This window comes from Branchiostoma belcheri, unplaced genomic scaffold (genome assembly GCF_001625305.1).
Source record: "Branchiostoma belcheri isolate BF01 breed outbred unplaced genomic scaffold, Haploidv18h27 scaffold135, whole genome shotgun sequence".
In the NCBI taxonomy this organism is placed as follows: Eukaryota; Metazoa; Chordata; class Leptocardii; order Amphioxiformes; family Branchiostomatidae; genus Branchiostoma; species Branchiostoma belcheri.
This window is the reverse complement of record NW_017802769.1, coordinates 723,223-748,860: the sequence shown is the minus strand read 5'-3', so window position 1 is coordinate 748,860 and position 25,638 is coordinate 723,223. Positions and strand designations below refer to the sequence as shown.

The 25,638-nt window shown below is 39.1% G+C and overlaps 3 protein-coding genes across 9 annotated transcripts in view; 2 read left to right on the top strand and 1 right to left on the bottom strand.

Annotated features, from left to right (window-relative positions):
* LOC109464242 (WW domain-binding protein 11-like) overlaps positions 1 to 2,807 on the bottom strand; it is a 6,570-nt gene extending 3,763 nt beyond the window's left edge. The window contains exons 1-7 of the mRNA XM_019761178.1: positions 2,591 to 2,807; positions 2,274 to 2,305; positions 1,972 to 2,065; positions 1,739 to 1,836; positions 1,472 to 1,559; positions 1,278 to 1,349; positions 705 to 789 (exon numbers count right to left, since the gene is read on the bottom strand). Of these exons, the coding sequence (XP_019616737.1) occupies positions 705 to 789; positions 1,278 to 1,349; positions 1,472 to 1,559; positions 1,739 to 1,836; positions 1,972 to 2,065; positions 2,274 to 2,305; positions 2,591 to 2,654 (533 nt within the window). The 5' untranslated portion in view covers positions 2,655 to 2,807. The remainder of the gene's footprint in view (positions 1 to 704; positions 790 to 1,277; positions 1,350 to 1,471; positions 1,560 to 1,738; positions 1,837 to 1,971; positions 2,066 to 2,273; positions 2,306 to 2,590) is intronic.
* A 142-nt stretch (positions 2,808 to 2,949) lies between these two features.
* On the top strand, positions 2,950 to 18,394 carry LOC109464263 (exocyst complex component 7-like). 6 transcript variants are annotated; one of them, XM_019761198.1, is made up of 28 exons: positions 2,950 to 3,197; positions 3,336 to 3,401; positions 3,645 to 3,744; positions 4,141 to 4,225; positions 4,432 to 4,503; positions 5,042 to 5,147; positions 5,603 to 5,720; positions 6,607 to 6,639; positions 6,783 to 6,842; positions 6,974 to 7,031; positions 7,337 to 7,391; positions 7,745 to 7,812; positions 7,977 to 8,035; positions 8,511 to 8,617; positions 9,149 to 9,253; positions 9,696 to 9,815; positions 10,387 to 10,479; positions 11,331 to 11,393; positions 11,595 to 11,661; positions 12,061 to 12,090; positions 12,821 to 12,883; positions 13,380 to 13,500; positions 13,639 to 13,734; positions 15,252 to 15,333; positions 16,301 to 16,309; positions 16,911 to 16,952; positions 17,279 to 17,412; positions 17,811 to 18,394. In XM_019761198.1, exons 1-28 carry the CDS (start codon positions 3,147 to 3,149, stop codon positions 17,911 to 17,913), a joined length of 2,166 nt encoding a protein of 721 aa, XP_019616757.1. In that variant the 5' UTR covers positions 2,950 to 3,146; the 3' UTR covers positions 17,914 to 18,394. The 6 variants fall into 6 exon arrangements, with proteins under 6 accessions (XP_019616757.1, XP_019616759.1, XP_019616758.1 ...); XM_019761200.1 differs by lacking the exon at positions 12,061 to 12,090 and having other exon boundaries at positions 2,955 to 3,197; positions 17,811 to 18,393; XM_019761199.1 differs by lacking the exon at positions 16,301 to 16,309 and having other exon boundaries at positions 2,956 to 3,197; positions 17,811 to 18,393.
* Positions 18,395 to 21,165: 2,771 nt separating this feature from the next.
* Positions 21,166 to 23,477, top strand: LOC109464265 (nuclear protein 1-like). Of its 2 annotated transcripts, none has more exons than XM_019761205.1 (3): positions 21,166 to 21,387; positions 22,605 to 22,788; positions 22,907 to 23,477. In XM_019761205.1, the coding sequence occupies exons 1-2, from the start codon at positions 21,291 to 21,293 to the stop codon at positions 22,745 to 22,747; spliced, it is 240 nt and encodes a 79-aa protein (XP_019616764.1). In that variant the 5' UTR covers positions 21,166 to 21,290; the 3' UTR covers positions 22,748 to 22,788; positions 22,907 to 23,477. The 2 variants fall into 2 exon arrangements, with proteins under 2 accessions (XP_019616764.1, XP_019616765.1); XM_019761206.1 differs by having other exon boundaries at positions 22,605 to 22,792; positions 22,910 to 23,477.
* The last annotated feature ends 2,161 nt before the right edge of the window (positions 23,478 to 25,638 follow it).

Sequence of the window (25,638 nt, the reverse complement as noted above, 5' to 3'; positions counted from 1 at the left end):
CCCATCCTATCTTTATTTTGCAGTTTCTTGTTATCTTTAAGAAGTCTTTTCATATAATATCTAGTTTCCAGAACCATTTTTTCGATTTAAAACAATCAGAGAATAGAAGACGGTCGCTGTCGCCAGCCACGCGACCCAAACGTGGTGCCCATGCCGTGCGTCCTCTCTCCCCGTTGTTGTTACGCAGATCTCCGCTTGACTAGACCTGAACAGAATACTACATGCATATTAATCTTTGGTTGTCCTAGTTTCGAAGTATCATTGAAGTAGCCCTAACATTCTACCTTTCCACGTAAAAAATAAAGGAAACACAAAGTGGCGAACTCGGGGTACAGTGGCGAACTCAGGGCCCCCTCCGTTAAAGATGTTAAATGTATAGGTGTATACAGCATATTCTTAACATCTAAGTGTCAGAAAAATATTACAATTGTTATAGTACTTTTCTTTAGAAATGTAACATGATTAGTTTTTGATGACATTCTACCGGTACTTATTTGATCTTGTATGGTGCACCCAGAAATTTTTTTTGTGCACCCAATTTTTTAGGTTGGGTGCACCAGTGCACCTATTCCCAAAAATAAATTTCGAGCCCAGCAGCAATAGCAGCTAAACTGCCTGTATGAAATACTACATGTTTCTCTATTATTTTCTTCATAGTATTACTATGGTCAATGATAAGGAGAATAAAGCTTTGCCCTGCTCACCCATAGGCACTAGTCTTCTTGAGGATGGAGTGTGGCTGAGCTCCTGGGAGGGGAATGTCACTGGGCAGGGGAATCATGGACACATCTGAAAAACACAAAAACACCAAGTTACAACAATTCTGTTCTAGTTTTAACTATATATGGATATTAGCAAGTGAAAGTCAAGTCCAATAATTCAGTGTACAAAATACTTTTTGAACCAGGTTGCCCAGTACCTACGGCAAAAAATTAGGTTGCCCATCAGAATTTTAGGTTGCTCCACCTATAAGTTACTACTTTCCTCAAATTAAGTATTGTTACATACATAAGCCTTTTGACAATATTTCAACAGCCTTTGGTTAACTGATATTAAGTAATAGCCATTAATACCTAAAATTAAAAAGCATCTGTCGGATACAGTGGTGCAAGCCAAGTGGACGCTGTACTGTACTGTAAATTTGCACGCTGTAATTGTAAATTTATTTCCTTCACACACACACAGCCCCAGACACCAATACAATAATGTATTTAATTCACTAATACAAAATGTACAATAAAATTATAGCATGATATGAACTAGGAATGATGTCCTACTTTGTGGTAGGTCAGGCTGCTCTGGGAGGGGGATGTCTTCCACTGTCACCTGCTGGGCATGTTTCACCGACTCTGGAACAACGGAAATAAATGGGTTAGACTTCGAACATTCTTGCCCAGTTAATGAAAGGCCAACAGTGAATGAACAGTGGTCATGCTATCCATGACTACATATCAAAAGTGCTTGTTCTTACCAAAGTATGTGATTGCTTGTTGTCTTCTCCTCTCATATTCCACCATCATTCTCTTCATTTCATCGCACAGAGTAGGATCCTCTTTTTCCTGAAAACCACACAGCAAACATGTGTAAAGATTGGTCAAAATTAACTTTGATGAAGAAAAAACTCTATACATACTCTTCAGTGTAATTGAATATTGTTGTGTCCATGTTATGTCATGTAGTGTAAGTAAAGATGCCATCAAATGTAGATAACTTGTATTACTCTACTGAGTCTACTCACATATAGCTTTAGAACTCGGTCAAAAGTTTCCCTCAGTTTCTTCCTCTTGTCTCTCAGAACTTTTTCGTTCAGACGGATGGGTTGGGCTGAGTCAAACTCTGAGGAAAGAAACCAGTTGGAATAATCATTGAACTACCTTACACAGGTACATAATTACAGCGTTATTACATGTAAGCAAGACATACGAAACTAATACGTTGGAAATAAAATGATTAACTAAACACTGAGCTCACCCATCTGGTCAAGCTTCTCCATGTCCACCAGAATCTGTTTTGGGTCTTTGGACTTCAGTACTGCATGTCGAACCATCATTCGCTGCTTCTTGTTCTAATGGTTGAGACAAAAACAAGTACAATGTATCAGTATAAAAGTTGTCTGCAAAGGTGGTGTTCAATTTCTTTGCAAACTGACTTCAAAGCATTGGGGTTGAATGTTTGGACATGATTCAAGGGACAAGAAAAAAAAAAAGAGCTACAAATATGTACAAATATGAGCTATGTTAAATGACAGGGGCAATGCGAATATGTGTACTTACTTTCTTCAGTTCTCTCTTTCGAGCCATTTTTCCTGAGAAGGGACAAAATATGTTATGTCAATATTTTCTGGTATGCATGAAAATTTATATGGATTGACTCTATTACTAGTACTAGTATTAAGATACATTTGTATACAAATTACTTACAGTATCTTCCCCAAATGTGGAGATACAAAGTACCAGACGACGTTAAACTCATTTAAACTTCTGTTATGTTAACAAGACTACGGTTTGTCAGGAAAGTAACATTATACAGACATCCATGAATGATGTTGAAAATGTAAAATTATTTTCTGGCTAGGTGTTGAGGTACTCACTCGCTTGATCGGTGGGGTTCATGTATTTCCCACTCTTGGTGGTGTTGATCGACCTCCTCCCCATCTTGGCTACCTTCTGAATGCAGCTGAATTTAGATAAAACCTCTGTAGACTGACTGAAACTAGTAAAATACCAAATTTGTTTTTGTTGGCAAAAATTTAGCCCACGCTGGACGCCATTTTGTGCAAGGAATGCTGGGAGAGGGAGGCTCTGTGATAGTTTAAGCGGATACCAGTTTGTAATTTCTCGCTTCTAAAATTAAAGTTTGATACATTTTTGCCATATGAATTATCATCTGATTACTAAGAATTAAAAACCAATACGAAAACTTTTCGTTGGTCAAAGCAAGGAGGTTTATTGATCAAAGTTTGAGCAAGAAATGAATTTAGCCTAACCTCCTTGTTACCCTTTAATTCCCACAGGGATTCAAGATGGCCGACCGTGGATGGTTTGTTTAGAGATTGTAGCATTTCAACAACATTTTCTCGCGTTCTGTGAGTTGAGAACATAGCGCATTTCTGTACCAGAGCGAGAAAATATCCCCAGCTTTCCAAGATGGAAGATCTGTCGGCTAAGAAGCGGGAGATCGACGAAAAGCTGCAAATGGTGAGATACTTTGGGGTGCCCCTCCCCCATTTTTCTGTCAAAAATTTATAGTAGTAAATTCTGCTCTATGTAGGTATATCAAGGAGATTGGTATAATATTTCTGTAAGTTCACAAAATCGTATTTCTCCTACACACAGGAGACACAGAAGCTGGCATTTCTGAAAGACAGTCTTAACAAGAGCAACCAGCTGACGGAAAACATGGTGAGTAAAATATTATAACGTTATATAACGTTAATTTTTTTCTTTATCGAGGAAATAGTGAATTATTTGTCAGGATGTTCTTGTCAATAAACAATATTCAAGAATATTTTTGCACTATTGACAGGACGTTCCTGGATAAGGATTTGTTTTGCACTACTGGCTGAATGTTCAATATTTAAGTACTTGTTATAATAATTATTACAATGTTCCTAACAGTAAGAATTTCTTACGTATACATTACAGGTGTCTATACTGGAATCCTTCAGTAGCCGTTTACACAAGCTAGAGGACACCATCGTGCCAGTGCACAGGGACACCAAAAACCTTCAGAAACTTCAAGACAGTATCCTTTTTCAGCCTCATCAACAGCCATGGTGTAAAACTAGAGGGAAGATAGCCCTTGGTTCTTACCCATGAAAAAGGAATCATAAAATTTCATTTATAGCTTCTAGTTATCCTGTTTATGTACAATAAGCACAAACCCAAACAACAAATTCTGGTTGGTAAAAAACTATTTGTAAGAGCCAATGACAGTCCTCTTTGATTTATTTATTGCAAGTTACATTATATACTACAGTGATATAAATTGATATATTCACATGCAAGGACATAACATTAAAACACATTTACACAACGGTACAGATGCCATTGTCACTGGTTTTTATGGCTAGGGTTTGCCGAAAGTCATTACTTACTGTACATTTATATTTTTGACTATGTTCTTGACCAAACCCCTCAGATATTGACAAGACCCTGTCCTCTCTAGACCACGTCATCAGCTTCTATAATGTAGCCAAGGATGTGGAGCAAACCATCCGAGAGGGGTGTGTATGACCTTTTTTTTAAGAATTAAAACCACTGCTGATGTATCATCTTAATACATTGTAATACATGTATAAAGTTTACTATAAACCTCAATAATGCAAACAATATTGCAATGCAAGTAAATGTTTGTAGTACAGTTCTAAGGTCTATTATGGTAAATTCTTATTCTTCTAATTTTTATATTATAAACCATGTCTGTATACAGACCTTACGGTACCCCCGACCCACTCGCTCCAAAATATCCCAGCCAAGAGTCTGACAGCCAACCTCCAGATGGGTCAGCAGCTATTTCATACAGGAAAATTCTTCTGTACTCATTTTCTTTCTGGTTTAGGGTCTGGTTTCTGGTGTGTCATTGGTGATCATTGTTATTACATAAGGTAAATGTACATGAGAGTAATTCACCTTGCACACTGTACTACTGTACTTGCATGCACATGGTGTTGGTGCGTGTATAATTGTGTGCATCTACAGGTGTGCCCAGGTGATCATGGTGTCTACGTTATCTGTTTTAATACTAATGACAATCTAATGTATATTGTGAAACTTTTACTGTGGTTTTCTTTCACAGTAGGAGGGAAAGGAAGGTTTTCACAGTGTTTTAATTTCATAGTTGAAACAATTATGTCCTACAGTAGGCATACAAGGAAGACATACTAGTATTCATTGTGTCATGAGTACATGGTGGAGGGGTCACCGCAAAGCTGCAGAAATAAAAAGCACAGCAAAAGTTAAACGATTTACAGTACTGTATACATGTATATGTCTTTTGTGGGCAGTTCCTAAGTCTTGTGTTGCCATGTTCTGCCCTACAGACCCACAGGTCGTTTGGAGTCGTACCTCCAGAGCATGGACAGGGTACAGAACGCTGTCAACTTCTTCAGTGAAAACAACCCTGGCAGTCCTGAACTGCACACAGTGGTAAGAAATCAGTCCACTTGGTATTGTAATTCACTTTATGTTCACGGTAGCAAAATGTTGTGGTCTGAGAAATACATTTGTATGGACATGTTCACGGAACTATATATTCACGGTGGCAACAGGTGCAGGAAAAAGAAAGTCCAGGAATTATTTGTTAACTGTAATGATAAGTTCATAATACAGAAGTGACAGTGAAAACAGTGAACATAATAGTACTAGTATAGAAAAAAAATCAGGACTTAAAGTATATTGTATCTTTATCATCTTTACCTACCAAATTTAACCTAATTCAAAGTGCTAGGTAAATTTATATTGTATAGATGTATGTATCAAAAGCCCAATTAAATGCATGTACATGTATCCTGATTTACATTGTAATTATCCCTAAAAACATTTACAATAACAGATTACAAGTTAATGTCCAAGGGCACAATGCCTTCTTTTTCCACGTGTAGACACAACTGTTTGAGTCAGGGAAAGACCAGCTGGAGAGAGAGTTCCGGAACCTGCTGACCAGACACAGCCGGCCCGTACCGGCGGTCACCATACTGGACATGCTGGGGACAGAAGATGGTAAGTATAAGTCAAGGAATAAAATATCCATGATCATCTTCAATTCTAACCAGCTTTTTTACTTGTACAATTAGATTTTGAAAGACTGAGATATCACTTATGAACTCTTATCTTTATAAGCTAGAACTTTGGTACATAATCATGTACAATAAGTTACTAGTACTTCTTTTCAATAATTGTATACATGTGTGGCGATGCTCCCTTCTAGTACGGTGGTCATGGAGCGTCGTCCACAAAGGATTAGTCGGAAAGTTGTAGTTGTTAATTTGGTTTATTCCCCAGTTAACGGAGTTACACAAAGTATGAGCCTCTCTCGCTCCGCTCAAGAGAAGACTGACTCAAGAAAGCATCTATCTCTCTGATGACAACTCTGTTTTACCTTGAACTAAATTAAGGGACTTGTTTACTACTTTTTAAATGAATGGACTTCTTATTACTGAACTTGAAGTTGTCCCTAAATCTGTGTTATGTGGCCTAGAAGAAGGGACTATTACCATATTTAGTTATGTTTTACGCTCCTACCTTACGTAACCTACCATAGACGTGTAACCTCAATGTTCCACCCATTAACCCTTACATTCCTACTGTGTCCTTAGACTGTGTCCTTAGATGTCCTTACAGTGTAAACAGTGTCCTTGAATGGTGGATGACCTTGAATGTCCTCAGTGTTGGATTTATATTGATTAATATAGATATTAAATTAACCGTTACGTCATCTACTCCATCTACTACGTGACACATGTACATGTTTATCTTTAGACTTTTGCATGTACATGTATGTTCCTAAATGATATCCATGTATTGATGATATGATTTATGCTTATGTAACTTACTACACTGACCACATCTTACTCATAAACATTCTGTATGATTACTGTATTTTCAGATTCAGATGATATTCCTCTGGAGCATTTACCAGGTAAGTCAGGATAGTATGAGTACATGTATCATAGTCATTTCTTCTTATTGTACTAGATGTGTATTATACTATTACATGTATACTGCAAATACATGTATATTATACATATACATGTATTCACAAGGTGTTGTTGTGTTCATTAGAGAGGACAGTTGCAGAATTAACAGAAATCTCCAGCTGGCTCATCTCACAAAACAGCACAGGTAAGATACTAGTATTTTATCTTCTTACTGATCTAGATGCTTTCAAACGATAGTTTCTAGATGATTGATTGTTATTTTTTAAAACCAGATATGAAAGGTGGTAAATCATGTATTGTTTCAATTCTTTCCAGATTTCATGAACGTGTATGCCCAAATCAGGTCAAACACACTGATCAGGTCCCTAGATGGGTGAGTATTACAGTTACTCTTTATGTCTAGCTGCTAGTATTTGTCAAGCATACAAATGTATGCATGATAATGCATCCTTATTCCATAGCACAACTGGTATCAGTAATATGCTTTAACCAAAATAAAGGGGAAAATACCATGTATATGTAGTATTTTTATAAGAACAGTTTGGAGCATCTGTACATGTAGTTTGGGAAGAGCATGTGTTGGTGAATTCTGTATTATGTTAAATATTCCTTCTACACCATATCTATTGTTTTGAGTATTATTATTATTATTATTATTATTATTATTGTACCTTGCAGGTTAAAACAACACCAGGCAAAGACTGGGGCAGCAGCAGGAGTTTCACCTGCCTCTGTAAGAATAACAGAAAATATTCTGAAATGTTGATACATGTAATTTGTTTGATAAACTAAAGTTAGTTTGTTGAGAACTAGTAGGACTTTATTCAACATACTTATAATACATGTATTCCTGTCACATACAGTTAAAAAAAGAAAAACAGGTAAAATGTCACAAACGATAAAATATTTGCACACTATTTGCTGGAAGCATGGCTTTAATCTTAAGCATACTGAAGTTGGACACCAATTTTCTATTGGTTACAGGGTTAGGTTAACATAGCAGTATGGCCATGTAAATAAGTTTTATACTGTACTTGTATTGTGGTAACTACTAGTAAGTCACGTTTCACATTCAAATTCTATCAGGGAGGTAGCAGAAAGCTGGCATTAAAGGACACACCCACCAAGAAAACTGCCTACCTGAAAGGGAGAACGTATGTATGATTAAATCCTGGTAAAGTTCATAAAGCAGAAATGCTATGTGCTAGATGTGAAACCATTGTGCTACATGGTATTTTTCAATTGTCCAATTGCTACTGATAAACTTGCAAATGTTACCTGATCATTGAGAGGTAACATTTTTACGGTTGTATTCTAGTATAATCCGGAAAGCTGGCTCTTCCATCATGAAGCATTCCTCCCTGACATTAGACACAGGTAAGATGTATGACAGAAAAGGTGGGTTTTAAGGAATAGACACACTTATTTTCAACTCAAGTTTCAGGAATGATGCTTTTTCTGTTTGCTGTAATACCAACCAGTATTTAAAACGTATTTGTATGTTAACTTATGTTTGTAAACAAACCAAAAATAATATTCAATGTAGGAGATTTGAGTACTTTTTTTTGTGTTATACTGTTCAGTAAGATGTTGTACACAACAAAAGTACCTAAATAGCAACAGCCTAGAACCCCCAAGCCTAGCGAACTATTCATCATCATCATCGGTCGACCGTATTGGTCGGGGTTATACCGCCCCTTACGAGGTGGCATACCCTTTCGTTAGCTTAATACAAGACGGGGTTCGCCACGCCTCCGTCCGAAATAGCGAACTATTAACACAGTTATGAAGTATAAAACAACAGTTCTAGGTATGTGAAAGTCCCTTGAACTGTAGCTTGCCTCCCTCCCAGCACGTCGGCAGGGTTCTACTGCTGTGGCTGAGTTGAAAGACGATGTGTCTGACACGGAGACAGACACCTGCATCCTCTGTATCTCTGCACTACTCAAACTCATGCAGGTAGGGGGTCTGGACATTTTTACTTAAAACCACTAGAGAGTCTTGTTTGTTTTACAAATGTATTTAGTATCTCTATTAGTGCCACTGTGGGAATCACACTATTCTTCCTGGAGTCTGTAGTCAATCACCAGATATTGGTATTTTGACCATCACCCACTGGGGCATGCCCCTACTCTTTTTTGAAAGTCGTGGTGGGTTCTTGAAATACATGGGGTGTGTGTCCTATTTGAGGGACATCCCTAACTGAAGCTAGGTACTCAATTCCACCTGTGTAAAAAGAGGAAGTCGTGTTAAGTGCCTTTCCCAAGGGCACAAGATCGGTGACATGGCAGGATTCGAACCCGGGACCTCTAGGTTCTGAGCTCAACACTCTGCCATTGAGCCACACGAGTGAGTGAATGAGTGAGTGATAGCATTTCAAATGAGCAGAGCCTGACAATTCATACTTGCAAAGATGTGCATGAGGTTGGTGTGAATATGACAATTATGTGTATGATTCCTGACTTCTCTGTGTTTTTTTTTTTTTTACAGAGTGAGTCTAAGTTGATGGAAGGTGTGATCCCTCGGGGAGATCACAACAAAATCTTTGAACAGCTGGTCCAACAGTCCATGGATGGTGTGGTGGCAGATGTGGAGGTTAGTGCTGCAATCAGATAACACATACATTTTGTATTTGTCGTCCTGCTTTTTATTATACGTGTGTGTGTATACTATATAAATCATTGGAATAGGGGTTTGTTGGAACTAGATATTTTCGAGTTTTTCTCTTTTAAAAATTAGTCATGATCAGTCAGTGACCGCATCTACAAAAGGACCACCTGGCCAATGTGACCACTTTTTGGTAGTCCTTCATATGATTGACACAAGCAACCCTGTCTATACACTTGTCATTCCACTTACCACATAGATGCGAGTGGTCATTTGAGGCAGTATTGACTGTAACTGTTTCTTTGGTTTCTTTATAACCCTATGAAAAGGCTGAGAATTGGTACACAAGAAGAAATGGTCAGAAATTGAAATGGCAACTTTGATATGTGACAATTATATTCTCTAATGGATTATCCCTTGTCTCCCACAGAACATAGCCACCTCTGCTAAGAGATGTATAGGTAAACATGACTACTCAGCTGTTCTGTCCATCTTCCCTGTTCTTAAACATCTGAGGGCCATCAACCCAGACTATGAGAAAGCACTAGAGGTGAGGCGTCTTCTATGATACTGTAAGAAACAGGAGTAGCAAGTAGAAACAGATAAAAACCCCTGGTCCCGGGTCGGGGTTCGAACCCACGACCTCCCGAGCAAAATCCGATGCTCTAACCACTCGGCCAAAATGGTCTAGACCCAGCGGCTGGGTCAGTTGGTAGTGCCTATAAACACCCCACTGTTACAATATTCTCAAGTATACATGTTATCTAACATCTTACAAATATTACTATATATATATATAGTTTAATATTTTAGTGCATCATATTTGACTGTCGTGGACCAAAATATGTAGATTTTAAGTCATAGTCACAACTTCTATGTTTTGGTTAGAATGCAACATTTTTTTTAGTCAGACATCCTTTTTTTCACATCACATTATTTCTGAGACGAAATTCATTGTGGCTAAAATGAGATACAAGTTATACAGTATTGTAGTATTTTAACTCCATGTTGGCATTGATATCAGGTTCTGATAATGAGAGAACAATAATCTGAATATCTCGTACTTCTCTGAGGCTGAATAACTTGAAGCTGAGATGATGACAGGTTGTTTTCCACTACAGGGAACTGAACAGGGACACAAACTGCCCAGTCTCATGTCCACCCTGGACACAACAGGAGCAAAGGCACTGGAGGAGTTCATCGACTCCATCAAGGTACCCTCATTAGCATGAAAGTTCATCTGAGTTGGTAAAATACATAAGGCCACAGCAAGTAATTTTTATGGATGACATCGGCGCGCGCATTAATTTTCGCCTGATTTTGGGGAAAAAAAACAAGAAATTTTGTTGCCTTCTGACAGTGGTCAACATGGCGAAAATGGGCAAAGATGTCTGTTGCTATGCCGGAAGGTGGATGGCAGATAACTATGACGAGAGGAGACAAGAAAAGGCTCTGATTTAATGTTTTGTTTCTTACTTTGATGCAATGATATGTGATGATGGCTGTGTATATGTGATGTTCCCACCAAATAAAAGCCATTCGTTCAATGATTGAGTCAAAATTTTATAATGTAGGAACCTTTTTTTTGGCCCGCCTTGTTTTTTTTTCGCCCGCTCGCATTAGATTTGGAGTCTGCAGAGGATGTCATCCATGAAATTTACTTGCTGTGGCCTAATGAGACTTAAACTGTTCTCCAACTCAAGAAAATTGACTCACCAGAATTTTCGACCGGCGAGTCATTTTTTTATTGACTTAAATTCTCATTAAGGTATTCTCGCGTTGAAATAAAAAATGGCAATGGTAATTTCATATCGACTGACTGCTTCAAATTTTGATCAGCTGCTGCACACAAAGATTGCTTCAGTTTTCCTTTTTTGTTCCATGCACAATAAGAGAGTGGAACCAGCTGGTTTCAGTTGTACAGATACTGACATTAATACCCCATTCAGGGGTTGTTGGAGGGTTTTCAAGAATGAAAATAAGAGGGTTGATAGATAAACTGTAAACCATGAAACCCAAGCCCTGTTTTGCCATTGCAGTTTCATGTTTTCTGTCACACATACAGAATGACCCAGACAAGCAGTCCAACATGCCCAAGGATGGGACAGTGCATGAGCTGACCAGCAATGTAAGAACTTGTATTGTTTACTCCCAATATCATCTAGATCTTTCGCTCAAATGTGTCCTATGCAGAATTCAGAGTAAGTCATTACTAGCTATGACTACAGTGACACAAGTAAGAGATTGTAAGAATACTATGTACTACCATAGATTTTGAATTCTAGCTTGATGGCTTATTGTGTTTTTTTCTATATTCTTATCACTGTAGGCTATGATCTTCCTTCAGAATCTTCTAGAATACTTACATACAGCTGGTGGGATGTTGGCAGCACAAGGTGAGAGGACGATTTACTGGTACAACTGTAGTAGAGCCTTGTCTCATATCTTTGTGTAAAACTTTGTGACCATCAAGTCTAAACTGTATCTAAAAGTAGAAATACAAATTGTAGTTACTATATGTTCATAGCATGCACCAGGGCAGTGTAAAATTTAAGTAAATAGTAATTCTTTGTAGATGACAAGTATATGTTTCTTTAGACATCAATAAATCTCAGAATCTATGATAGGAAAAAGACTCACTGAATGTACATGACTAGAGCTGAAATGTCCTTCATTGTCGTAGATTTTTGCACAATGATACAAAGTTTTTCCCACTAGTTTTGTTGTTCACGTTGCTTTGTGAGAACACACCCTGTAGAATGCCACATGTTGACCTGCTTCTGTTCCTCCTGTAGTTGCTGCCGGCTGGCGCCCAGTAGACACCTGTGTGTAGTTCCTCCTGCTTTCAATCTCTCTTCTGTTTCCAACTTCCCTTTAGAACTTTTCTTTGCAAGTTTATTATCAAATGAAGCCAAAAATGCTTACCCTTTTGTTGTGTCAATGGTATTTTATTAGAGTTTATGTACCTTTGATTTAAGTTTTCACATTGCTAGGAAGATGTCCTGTGAAGTACGTTAAGATGTTTCAGGCATGATACCGGGGTAGTAAGGCATGGTAAGATTACTAAGAAATGATGAGTAGAGAGATGCTGCTAATCTTGTCTGAGTTCTTGTCTGTATCAGCTTCTATTTTCAAAGAACCAGTGAAATTGTTTTCATTTGAACAGTTGAATACATAGCCTCCTGTGCAGGCCCCGGGGCGGGTGGGAATTTTGATACAGCGTTTTGAAGAGTTTTTAACGCGTTATTTTAATAGCCGGCCATCCTAAACCGTGGGCGGAATGGAACCTTCTCTCGGAGGCTGGTTGTAGGATGGCCAGCTATTAAAAAAACGTGTTAAAAACCCTTCAAAACGCGGTATCAAAATTCCCACCAGCCCCAGAGCCTGCACAGGAGGCTATGAATACCGGACATCAAAACTTTTGCATGGTAGTCAGTCAAGTATTCTCACATGCAAAGATTGAAGAAGATTTTAGTGAATACTTTAGTTAAGGAAAGCAAAATACAACTTTAAGAAAGCGGGTTGGTGACCTCCTGTGTCACTATAAACTTTCAGACCCTGCAGGACGTGACATGCAGGCTGCAGAAGTCAATGAGAGGAAGCTGTCCATATATATTGGTAAGTACATGAATTTTTTTGTACACATGCTGGTCTTATTGAACACATGATTCTTTAGATTCTGAAGCAATTTTGACCTTTAAGAAGGAAAAGTATTTGTTGATAGTTGTACTCAATATTATAAGTGGGAATGAGTATTATACACAGCCCAATGTTTTTCTCTCTATTATTAGCACCCAAGCTTGTGCAATCTTTCCTAGTCTGCTCCTAACTCTAATTCTTACAACCATGGAACTCCGTGTTACAACTTACTACTTCCTAACGATATGCAAATTATGTATAAATAGTTGTACTTAGGGACATAATGTATATTGTCCGTGTAAAGGGTTATTAAATCGCATTTTAAAATGTTGTACTTTTTATCTGCTCTCTGTACATGTATTTTGAATATTGTCATGAATGTTGGCTCAGTTCATGTTTTAAATTTCATCGAACATGTCATGCCAATGTCAATTAAGCTGAATCTGAATCTAACTCATTTCTTCCTCCTTTCCAGGTAAGGTCCTGGGAGCTCTTCAGCTGAACCTGGAGAATAAGGCCAAGGGATATGACGACCCAGCCCTGACAGCTATCTTCCTCCTCAATAACTATCACTACATCTTAAAGACTATAAAAAGGTTGGTGGGCACCTGTTTATGGTGACTGTGGTATACATATTATCTTTTGGTATCTTTATAAGTTGCAGTGAAGGAATATACTACCCCTAGCTACATTTGTAGGCAAAATCTAATGATATGGTGTCCCTTTGCCTGCAGTTCCGGCCTGCTTCAAGTGGTGGTGCTGCAGACCAGCGACATTGTAGAGCACTATGAAGACATTATCAGGGAGCAGAAGAGATTGTACTCAAAGAGGTAGACATTACTGTCCTGTTACAGTTGTAGTTAGTAAGTCTATAGGATTTGGTGGCCATTTAGTGAAATTGTCACGGTAAATGACAAACCCTTGATTGTAAACACAGACTGACAGGAAGGTCAAATTGGAAGTCAAAACAGAACCAAGCAAGAAATTCACAATAAGGCCACACCAATTTAATTTCTTGGTTAACGGATTTTTCTAGAAAAATAATGGAGCGAGCGGGCGAAAAAAAATGAAAAAATAAAAACAGGCCTAGGCATCCTATTATGGCCCAAAATGGTATGATAGGAGCCATGAAATCAACACACCAGGCTGGTTCAAAATTTAAACAACGAATTTTGAACTTTTAATGATACCATTGCACTGAAAGATGGAATAACTGTAACAACTAGGATGAAAAGGACTGTTTTCAACTGTTCAGGGCAAAATATGAGCATTTTGCAGTTGATTCTGAATTTTTACCTCCGGGGGAGGAGACATCCTTCCGCGGAAGGGCTTTGTGAGAGTTTTAGAATTTCACGTTCGCAGCGATTCCTCGCGTTTGAGTGGACGGATTCTTTTGAGACTCGTTATATGTTTTGCTATCGGGCTGCAGATGATGCACGTTCTTTTGTTTTTATTGTATATGTGTTTTCGGGCGTGAAAATGGAGCCTTTTGATTGCCCCAGAACATCCCTTGAGTGAGAAAGTGGGTCGCGACCGTCGATCTTTTGCGTGTGTCAGATATAGTCGGTCTCGTCCACAGTCGCACAGAGGGGTGACGGGTCTCAATAAATTCTTAGTCTTGCGGCGCGCAACAATTGTTGTTGTGCACATACATCTTCTGTATGCGAGGCGCAACAAATGTTGTTTGGAGCGTATTTTTAGTACGCGTTCACAGGACGCGTGATCGGCAGCAACTTCCGGGTTGGTCAATGGGTCAGGGGTCAACGTACTCTTGCGCAATCTTTGTTTTGGATGTTTTCGGCGTATATTACGACTACTAACTTACAAATACCGCGGTATACGGTCTCAGACGTTCTCGGCGTGCATTTTTACCGAGGATTCAGACCTTTACTTCCCCGATTTATACGAAGAATTGGCGGAAAATGGAGGAAGTGACAATAAGGATGGCTTGCTACTTCAGCCGTTATTTTTAACGTCTGATTTAACGGTTCCGGTTGTCATTCTGAGTTTCATTACGAGTTCATTGCGGCAGATTAAATAGAATTTCATAAGTTCATGGGTACATGTTATGGGCTGCAGATGAAAATGTTGACCTGTGTTAACACAACCAGGAACGCTAAACACATAAAATTCAACACCATCAACTATACATAACAAACAACATATAGAAATATACAATAAAAAGCCCGGAGGTATAAAATCTCAGATTTTACTTGTTATTTTTATTTTCAAATGAAGCAGGCGAATCTGTTAACCAAGAAATTAAATTGGTGTGGCCTAATGAATAAAACAAGCAGTTCACAACCCCAAATACTTATGGTATAAAATCTTCAATTCCCTGTTTCAGCTGGAGTGGAGTATTACGTCACATTCTAGAGATCAGTGGGAAGACAGTTTCCCAGCAGAGAGCTGCTCCCCAGATGGGCAAGGTACGGTCTAGTCTGAACACGTGTAATACCAACAAAACTCACCAGGGGGCAATGAAGAGATGGGGCTGTGTGAAAAAAATGTTGAGATTTTTTTTCGAATCTATAGTTTGTGCAGTCTGTGTTTTTTTTTCTGTCAATTGTTCATTTCATTTTAATCAATTTTTACACAGCCCCAACCCTTAGGATCCTACAGTACAGTATTTAGTTACATGTATTACAGGCATGGTCAGCTGCTACTAATTTTAGTTACCTCTTTTCTAAGTTCCCTTGAGAGGATTGTCCTTAAATCTGAAATAGAAGAAAGCTGGAGTGAGTTGTTGTAGTTTTGTTCATGCATGCTTCGTTATGGATCCTTGAAAGCATGAAAAACGATTTGCATGAAACATGAATTCATTTCATTGTATTGTAATTTGTATTGTATAGTGTTCATTTTTCCTTTTTGTGTGACCAAACAGAAGGCTTGTTGTCTCCCCAGTGTATGATTTAATCTTAGTAGGTGCAAAGTATCAGCCTACCTACCTAATTGCTTAAGTCAGAAACTGCCCCCTTGCTCCCTCCTTATAAATGCTACTAGTATATAGCGTCATCCATTCAATGACATATAATGCCTTTGATCCTTTCAAACACTTTTTTTAGATTTCATTATGACGCAAAATGTAAAACGTAATCCCTAAAAGCCAATTCTAGAAAAATTCTCTAGAGGGCTCTTGCCTTTTTTTAGGAACATTGTGCTTCTAACCCTTACCCTTACCCACTCAGAACCTTTTAACCTTGATATTATACACAAAGAGCATGCCCTAGTTACTACATGTACCAGCTATTGGCATCATTTTGTATAGATGCATAAAGATGCATGCAGTACCGTTAGGGGGAGACAGGAGGCCTACCTGACCCATTTTGTATGTTGTGTGTGTGTTTTGTTCTTGTTGCTGTTGTGAGCGAGCCTCATCAATGTCCTATTCCACAGAAATTCAAGGTAAATCAGGCCAACAAGTTTAAGCTAACAAGCACAGTAGATAGAGCCTTAACGTTACAATGTGGATCATTATCACAGAGGTGCCCAGCATGGAATATGTTGTTTTCTAGCAATATGGTGTGATGTCCATTTCAAGTGTCTATAATAGTCTTTTTTAGAGAATTAGTTGGTTTTGTAATTGTACTGCACTAAAAACACAGATCAGATTTAGAGAATAAACATTTTACAGTAGATCAAAATGTTTAACCTTTAGTGTATTTTGCAGTAACATGCAAAAATTAAGAAACATCAGTCATTCTTTTTTGGATACCCAGATGATAGATATATTTTCCTCCGTAGGAGTTAGTGTGTTGAAATTCCTTTTCTTTAGATTCAATCAATTTCTCACTCACCTGTTTGATTTAGAACATTACTCTGCCCTTTTTTGTCACTCAATATTCAATATTCTGCAGTATTTAAATACTAGTAGTCCAAGTCTTTTTTCATTGCAGTTAGAGTCTTACAGTCCTCCACTCAAGCCACAGCTCATATGTTACATTCAATTGATGAAACATGTCCAGATGCTTTTATCTTAAAGGAATGTTTTTAACTCTTTCCCTAGCTGAAGGACAAGGAGCGACAGACTATCAAGGATAGGTTCAAGGTAAGTTTGTTGGTTATTTCTTCATTACTTCTTTCCAGGGGATAATGATTTAGTTGAAAATAGCTTATTTCCTTGTCTATTGCTTATTTGCGTTATCAATAGAAATGTTTGTGGACAAGAAAGATAACTCAAAATGTGTGACTGAGTTTTCATGATATTTTGTGTGTAGTAGTAGATGATCCACGTCCACATGTATTCAGATAATTGAAGTTTGAATACTTGTTACAGCCTTTTCTGTTGAACAAAACTGAATAGTGTGATCAAACTCAAGTAGGATCAGACATTTTGCCATTTCACTTGACATAACTTTTCTGTTTTCCCTGTAGGGTTTCAACCAGGAGTTTGATGACATCTATCGTACACAGAAGGGTTACGCTATCCCGGACCACGAGCTGAGGCAGTCACTTAGAAACGACAACAAGGAATTCATCCTACCCGCCTACACAGCCTTCAGAGAGAAGTATGCTCATGTTTTATAATATCACTGTTGTTCTTCATGGTTTGAACTGATCCAAATCTTCAGATTTTGATCATGTAGAATAGTAATGTATTTCAGTTTTTCCTTACACTTATGACACTTGGGTTAAGTTAGGGTTAAGTGTAACAAGTCGTTCGGTATAATGCAGCCAGCTGCCGCCGTGCCGCGTGCCTGCAAAGCTGGTGTGTTACTCTGAAAGGCGGTTGTAATGGCTATACAGATACAGATACATATACAACGTCTAACCAGGAATGCAAGAAAGCCTAACCACACAGCTGTTTGATGCCACATTCCATGTAAGATCCTTGAATATCATAGAACACAAGATATACTGCTTGAAACCAAAGCCTTATAATGATACAATTTCACTGTTTTTCCAGGTATGAGCCGATGCAGTTCACCAAGAACCCTGAGAAATACATCAAGTACTCTGCAGAGGAGGTTTCTGCCACAATCGACAGATTCTTTGACTTGTCTGCTTGATAGAAGTTACAAATAATGATAAAACTCAGATAGCTCTGCACCTAGTGACTGTATTATCTCCAAAATCATGTATTTTTGTTATAATCAAATGCATAATTATGTTGCGTAGCATTGTATAGCAGTGTTATGTGGTATGAATTATTGATAATTAGACTAGCATACTAGGAATGAAAGAGCTGATCGGGAGAAACCAATGCACTTATTATATTTCATGTACATTATACTGGGTCATACTGAAATAGATACTAGTATTCCAAGTCTCATAGTGGTGTGCATGTACAACTGGAAGTTAGTGATGGTTGCTTCATTGTTTCAATTAACGATATATTGATTATGTAATTTAATAGATTCCTATAATTTGGGCAGTGCAATTTCTCAACTTAAAATAATAAATATTTATTGCTGTTATCAATGCTTAATACAACTGTTCATATCTCAGTATATACTAGTACATGTACTTTGTACAGGTCTTTGAATTAATTGGATGTTTCAGGTATAACAAACTGTAACATCAACTATTTTCATTTTCACTATTGTGCATTAAAGTGATACATTGAAATAAGAGAAGAATTCTTTGTTTTTTGTCCTTTTCAACATTTGATAATTGTCTGAGAAATTCTTTTACCACTTCTGTGAACTCTTCAACTTTGAATTGAACTCTTCAACCATCATGTTATGTTGAAATTTCAAGGTAGACACGTACTGTTATTTTGGTACAAGGTTTAGTCCTTACCTTGGATTCAGTCCAAACAATGTTGTTGATAGAGAACAAAAATAGGCAGAGGGATGGAGACATAATCCCTGCACACTTTTGAAAAAGGTCACTGATACTTAGCGGAGTTCTTTAAATATCAACAGCAAAAAGTCAAAATATAACAGATATATTTTGATTTTTTGATTATGGAACTATCAGATGTGTCCGATTTCAAAGGCTATGGAAAATATGAAATACTGTATACTATTGCATTGATATGTTCGTACAACAAGCCAGAGGTTTTATCCATGCTTAGATTATGTTTACCCGTTAAAATATATTTACCTAGCTATGCCACATCGATCCATTCATGGCGCTATGCTACAACTACTGTGCTCAAAAACAGGATGTTGAATTTGCCGCTACATTTACAGCGATCCTTTAAATTCAAACCTCTTACAACGGCCTTCTGTACTTAATGTACTTGACCGTCTGTTACGCCTAGCTGTTTGCCATTGTCTAGACATAGCCATGACTCTGTGTGAGTTGTTTTGTTCGTTCCGGTCGAAGAGTTTGGTAAACATTTACTGTTCGCTCTATTAGTTCAAATATTTGCGGACGTGGCAGATCCCACCTAACAACCCAAATAGCGTTCATATATTTTATATAGTCTCTACCAGACTAAATATGCTGGCAATATATAGGAGAATATTTGCCAGGGGAGTTTGGCCACCTTGTGGGTTTGACTGGGCCGCGGAGGGAAAGAAACTACCTCCCGCGACCGGACTCCCTTGGCCAATTTTACTCTCTTTTTTTGCCGAAATTCTACGATCCGTATTCCCACAGAAAGGCCTGGTGGAGGCTATATTTTATACACGGCAGCGTTGTTTCACGGATGTAACGTGTATTGGAGAATGATTAGTGTGAGAAAAGCAAAGAAATTCCTGTTTAGAAACGTGACAATACGTAGACGATGTGCGCAATCCAACAGGTGGTTGAAAGCATTCATTTCGAAGCAGATGTGTGGTGGGCCTTGTGATGTCGCGCGTCATTTTTTGCTGGGTTAATCGGCAGATTACATTAATAAACTTGTAGGACAAATTGGTATCTCGTCAGAAAATTGTGATTGGGGAATTCAACAACATAATTGGGTATCGACAATGTATTAAACCATGTCTAGAGCAAAGACTAATATCCTTTCTAGATTTGACAGAGATGAAAAATTCCACGCGTTTTTACTGTGTCCCCAGAGTGTGAAAACTTGGCCGATCGTTTCAAGTGCGTGACGTGTGGAATGCATTTCCCAGAACCAGGCATACCAACAAGAACACGTATGTACCAGACCACTCCTTACAAATAACAACATTCAGACGCCATGCAGTTAGACCCTTACCGTCCACAAGGGCTCTTTTATAAGTCACTCATCGCGTAGGTTATCGATCGGTAACCTAACGGTTTCCTGTAACGTCATTGTTTATCGTCTGATGTTTTTTTCCTGTATCGTTACGTCGTGCGTTTATCAAATAGAATTCAGAGGAAAGGTGTGGCGAAAGTACAAGTTTTGTTCGTGTGATAAAACAATGATATGCGATTTGGGAAGGAATGGAAAGTTCGAATTCTAGAAGGCTCCAATGATTAAGTTTCTGATCTTCTGTTATTGTGTGTTTTAAGGTGTTTTAAGGACACATCAAGGCGGGAAATTGTCTGGCTTAATATTCTGTTACTACTTTATGTGGTTGCAGATAAAACTTGGCAACACATGGGTATTTTTTTAAATTCTGTAATGATTTCGGCTTTTTTGTTCCGCCTAGAAAGAGGGAGGTAGTCTTGAGAAAAACATGCCTAGGTCGACTTGGAATTGGTTACGAACCGCTAAAGGGTGTGGGGGAAAGTACCAGTTTTGCTTGTGTGATGCAATAATACGTAATTTGGGAAGGAATGGAAAGTTCTAGAAGGCTGATTCAATAGCTCATCGTCTGTTATTGTGAGTCAATTTTATGGTCTTTTGAAGGTTAAACTCTGTTACATGAGTTGTCATTTTGTGACATTCAGAAAAAAAAACTATCATGGTAAATCGCGTTTTTTTCCAGTTTTGTCATTATGTTGGTTTTATACTTACTTGTTCCGCCCTGAAAAAGGAAGTTAGTCCAGAGAAAACATGCCTACAAAAGTTTAGCTACAGGCCCGCTAGTTTCCCATCGAAACCCCTGGAAAAACCACCTGTTGCGTCAGTTGCGTTAATAGCACACAAACACGCACCCCGGTGAATCATTGGTCGGCGTCATCCCCTTGAGATAAGCTTATTTGAATCATGACGACGAAATCGGTACTTTGAACCTTCTAGATGAACCATTGTGGACGTTACAACAAGCCACGTGGACCAGGAGCACAGTCATGGGACTCCCGTCTCTATGTTTCAAAACAAATCCACCCACATAACAACGTTCCTGATTGGTTCCGCTGTGCCACACCGGTTGAGATGTCCTTACTGATCGTCCAATGGGGCGGCGTGTTGGTGACATCATTGTTTGGTGCTGCAGACGATAAAAACAGGTTGGGTTGCATACAGACCCCACATTTGTTTGGGTCGCCTGGCTATCAGATCTACCTTTTCGAATCGTTTCCGCCATTTTTGGGGCAAACTTTGTAGTTTTTTCTCGTGTTTTCCGAAACGTACTTCAACATGTCGAGTCCACAGGACGGTATGCAGTTCTTCGAGAGCAACTACTATGACGAATACGAGTATTACAACTTCGACACTGACAAAATAGTTGCATCAGGTAAGCTAGGTATTTTTCTCTCAGTGCTCCCCTACATAGTACAGAACGGAATATGTACATAGAGCTTTTCTTTTTAAATCATTGCTCCCCGAAATATGTATTTCAGCCCACAGAACGTTAAAAACCTTTCCGAGAAAAAGGCGACCGAAGCAGCCACCCCAGACTTAAGTACAAATATTTGGCGACTTGCCATTGTTTGGGGGCATTTGGACAAATTCTTCCCCGACATTTTGTCTGGCAGCGAGGAAGGTGGCATACTTGTCCCGATAAACACTCGACTCGTCACATTGTCAAGATTCTCAATTTAGGCTTCCTCGCGATGTTTCTGTTGATACAACAATTGGCGAAGACTTGTTCGTGAGAAAAGCGGATGCATAGGTTCACAGGGTCATACACACATAGTTCTACACTTTAACCTTCAAACAACTAGTTTATACTGGGGATTTTTGTACCTGGGAAAGTCACAATCGTACCATTGTTCTCAACCCGTGACAGGTGGTGACCTGTACTTTTGTACTTCTGCGACTGAACAGAACAAAATTTGGGGTGACCTTTTGTTGGGATGTTGTTTGAAGAGTTTGGCATTCCGTTCCGCTTTACAAACTAAGTGGCAGTCTTAAGACTCAACAGCTATGCCTCAGGTGTTAAATTTGTTTTCGTTGGGTAAAAGGATAAGCAATTAAATGATTAACTTGGAAATGTAGTCTCTGTTAGTGGTCGTAGAGCTAAGCAAAACATCAGAATGGTGCTATCATTCAATTACCCGGGACGACAAAACATTATTGTGTATTCCTTCGTCGTTTTAATGGATTTTAAACACTCATTTGCTAACACCTGGTTTGACCAACTCTATGATAAAAAAGTAGATGGATTGGTTAAAATGAACTAGAGCGTAGAAACTCAGATAAGAAGCACGTTCCACACATCCCACTGATGCCTTCAAAGTGCTTGAGGCAAGCAACTTGATCTTCCGTCTGTTCCAGTGCCTTGCTTTTGGTACTGATAAGACGTTCTTCCTTGTACGGTGACTTAAAATTCAAACCAAGACAAGTGGAATGAGACCCTTGGATTATGCATGAAGAGAGATTTGTTGTTAAAACAGGAATGGGGAACTTGTACCGAATAGAGGAAGCTAGACACAGCCTGTTAACTTTTTTGAACGGATTCCGATATCCCCTCAGTTAGATTTGTTAACCATTTGTTTTTCGTGGCTACAGGACAAGGAAGCGGCAAGGGCAGGACGAAACGCGAACAGGAGCTGCACAGTCAACGTTTCGACCCGTGTGGAAACGTCAGGATAACCGTCACAAAGTTCCAAAACACGGAAAGAAAGAGGAAGAACTCTAACGACAGGAGCTGAAGCGCCACCTACCGGACATCAAAGGACGGACAACAAATTGGGTACGTCGTTTACATTGTGTGAATTGTTACTATGAAGGAAGTCTTCTACTTCTGAGATTTGCAAATGATAATTGCATTGATTGCTCTCTAATTTCAAACACATTCTTCTATTCTACAGTACCGACGCAATTCAACAGAGGCCGTTGGGAAGACGTGCAAAAAGTCGGCGTTCCCTGTGGACCTTTGTAACTATCAAACGGACTTCTACTGAGCAAAGGATTGAGGACATTGGGCACCGACAACTGAAGCTTTAAAGTGTCGAAACTGTGCGAGACGCTTGGTGAATTGTAGATTTTGTACCAGTTGCACACATGTACACACGGGCATAAAATATGTTCAGTTCCAGTAGTGCAAAATATATGCTCAGCTGTACGAGTACAGTGATAGTGCAGCGGTCCTGTGGCATTCCTTTATCAAATGTAAGCAAACACGTCTTGTTTTACTATGAAGTAAACAAGTAGAGTAGTCTTATCGCCTGTATCATCTCAATATTTGGTCGACAGGTGCTCTTTTTCCCATGGTACTCGCTCTGAATTTGGATAAAATCTAATCTACCAGGGTACTTTGGACAGAGCTAAGTCTCAACAAAGGTGGTACGCACAGTATCTAAGTATGTATTTTGTTCTTAGGACGTATTTCTTGTACAGACACGCCAAGTTTATATATGTATAATAAACCTTTCAAAGGCACATGATTTGTGTTGTTTGTTGTCTTTGTAGCATACAACCGTACAAGGAGACGGGGTTTTTCATTACCCACACTTATAGCCTGATTAAAACGAGTGACCCTCCGCCCTAGCTCTCCTACTCTAGAAAAGGACCGTTACGGCATCAAACAGAGAACGTTTGTATTGCGCAGATCACTCAGATTTGTTGCCTATCCATTGGCCTAAATTCAACATACAAGTAACCCGATTCCTTCTTTCGCCAAGACGTTACCAAAAAAGAATACACATCATTGATAAAATCGTTAGCTTTCCTGTACACAACGGCATGTAACTAAACGGATCAGTAATGGAACTCTACTTCAGAACCAAGGACAGCTATATCAAGGACGGTGTAGCCGCGACCTCCTTCAGTTCTTGATAGAACTGCAGATATCTTTCTTCTGTCCCGCCGAAAAGATGGGCGGGGCTGACCCCTGACCACACCAATCATCTGCGGCCCGTGTAGCAAACCGTGCGGCGGCGCGCGCCACCTGAGCTACCTGATCCAACCTGCCCGCCGCCTTAACATCTCTACACACCGCCTTCATACAGTCGCGACATGGCCTTCTACACAAGAGAAAACGATTCATTTCGAAGCAAACCTTAAGGTAGGTAACGCTAGCTTGAGTCTAAATGTTAGAAATTTAAGAATTCGAAAGAGTCGTCTTGCCGACTCTTGCGTATCAACTCCTCAAGAAGCATCTTTAATTTGTTTGGAGTTGTCATGGACACAAAATACGTGCATGTTAGTGTGTTATGTTACACCTTACGCACAGGTGATCGGGCGGTGCCGCATTGTGTTTCACGTACCGTCCCAAACAGTACTGGGCGATCCTTCAGAGTAATAAGTTCTGATCGGTTTCTGCCGTTTTATGTCATTAAACGGGGAAATTATCCGATATTCTTCATCCCGGTTCGATCGAAGACCGCGATAGTACAGGTGAGTCTGTTCTCAATCGCTAGCAGACAACTGTAGTTATGTATGCGGAAAGCTCCCAGTTCCCATTCTGTCCCGTTGTCTATTGCATTCTGATCATGTCAGCATCGCAGTTAAAGATGATGGGGCCAGTTATACGGTCCTTGTACAATCTGAAGGTTGGTTGGAACAGGAATCGTGCTCCGCCGAGCCTTAAAAGTCTAGATGTATGCCCTTGTGTGTGTGTGTAGCTGCCGGAAAGAGGCCGGCACAGGCATTCCAGTCGGTCTGCTGGACTTCCAAATTGAATGGATTTCCAATGTTTTGGTGGGAGTGATTCGAACGGGGGAGGATTTGGGCACTGTTGAAGGCCTTCAGGAATTCCAATATGTAATGTTTCACTGCTTGTATGTGCATAACTTAGAATTCTTGCTAGAGTGATTTTTAAATGGTTAACGTGTGGGCATTACGTACTAGATAAAAGCTGAAGGACAAGGAAACAACACAATGTACTACAATGGTTAAACAGTACAAAAAACAAACAGATTGAAAATGTAGTCTTAAGTTACAGGATATGAATGTCTTTTTCTTGGAAAATTTTGTCACTAAAGCTCAGATGCAAGAAAACCCAATGTTTCCACAAATGTGGACATTTTCGTCTCTCCCAAGGTGTCACAAAAATGCCTGACCACCTTCAACTAGAACTATTAACACAGGAAGACAGTTTTGTATTTGTTGTGACTATACCTGGTACAGGGAGATACACTTATTATATTGTACCTCATGATCAGTTAATGTATTGTCTTATTAATATCTTGCAAAGGTCTTCTACACTGTGGCATGTGGGTCTAAAGGAAGGACTAGGGCTCTTAACTATCACACCAACACAAGACCAAGTGTATAGTCTGGTTTGTTCAGTCGAATCGCACAATATACACAATAATCGTACACATATAAAACATTATGTAGAACAGGGCAATATACAAATTACAATGCACAACCAAGGGGACAGGGACAAATGATCAGAATCACGCTTTTTGTAAGAGGTTCAGGGATGCACACTCATGATCATGTTGGGTCGTGTGGCGCAGCGGTAGCGCTTTCGGCTCAGGACCTAGAGGTCCTGGGTTCGATACCAAACCATGTCACCGATCTTGTGCCCTTGGGAAAGGCACTTTACACGAATTTCCTCACTTCACTCAGGTGTAAATGAGTACCTAGCCTCGGT

Bases quoted from the DNA above. Each gene is read 5' to 3' on its own strand.
- LOC109464265 (XM_019761205.1), top strand. From the start codon at position 21,291: ATGTCGAGTCCACAGGACGGTATGCAGTTCTTCGAGAGCAACTACTAT. The intron at 21,388-22,604 runs GTAAGCTAGGTA...TCGTGGCTACAG, and splicing joins TGACAAAATAGTTGCATCAG to GACAAGGAAGCGGCAAGGGC.
- LOC109464263 (XM_019761198.1), top strand. From the start codon at position 3,147: ATGGAAGATCTGTCGGCTAAGAAGCGGGAGATCGACGAAAAGCTGCAA. The intron at 12,884-13,379 runs GTAAGTACATGA...CCTCCTTTCCAG, and splicing joins GAAGCTGTCCATATATATTG to GTAAGGTCCTGGGAGCTCTT. The intron at 17,413-17,810 runs GTATGCTCATGT...CTGTTTTTCCAG, and splicing joins TACACAGCCTTCAGAGAGAA to GTATGAGCCGATGCAGTTCA.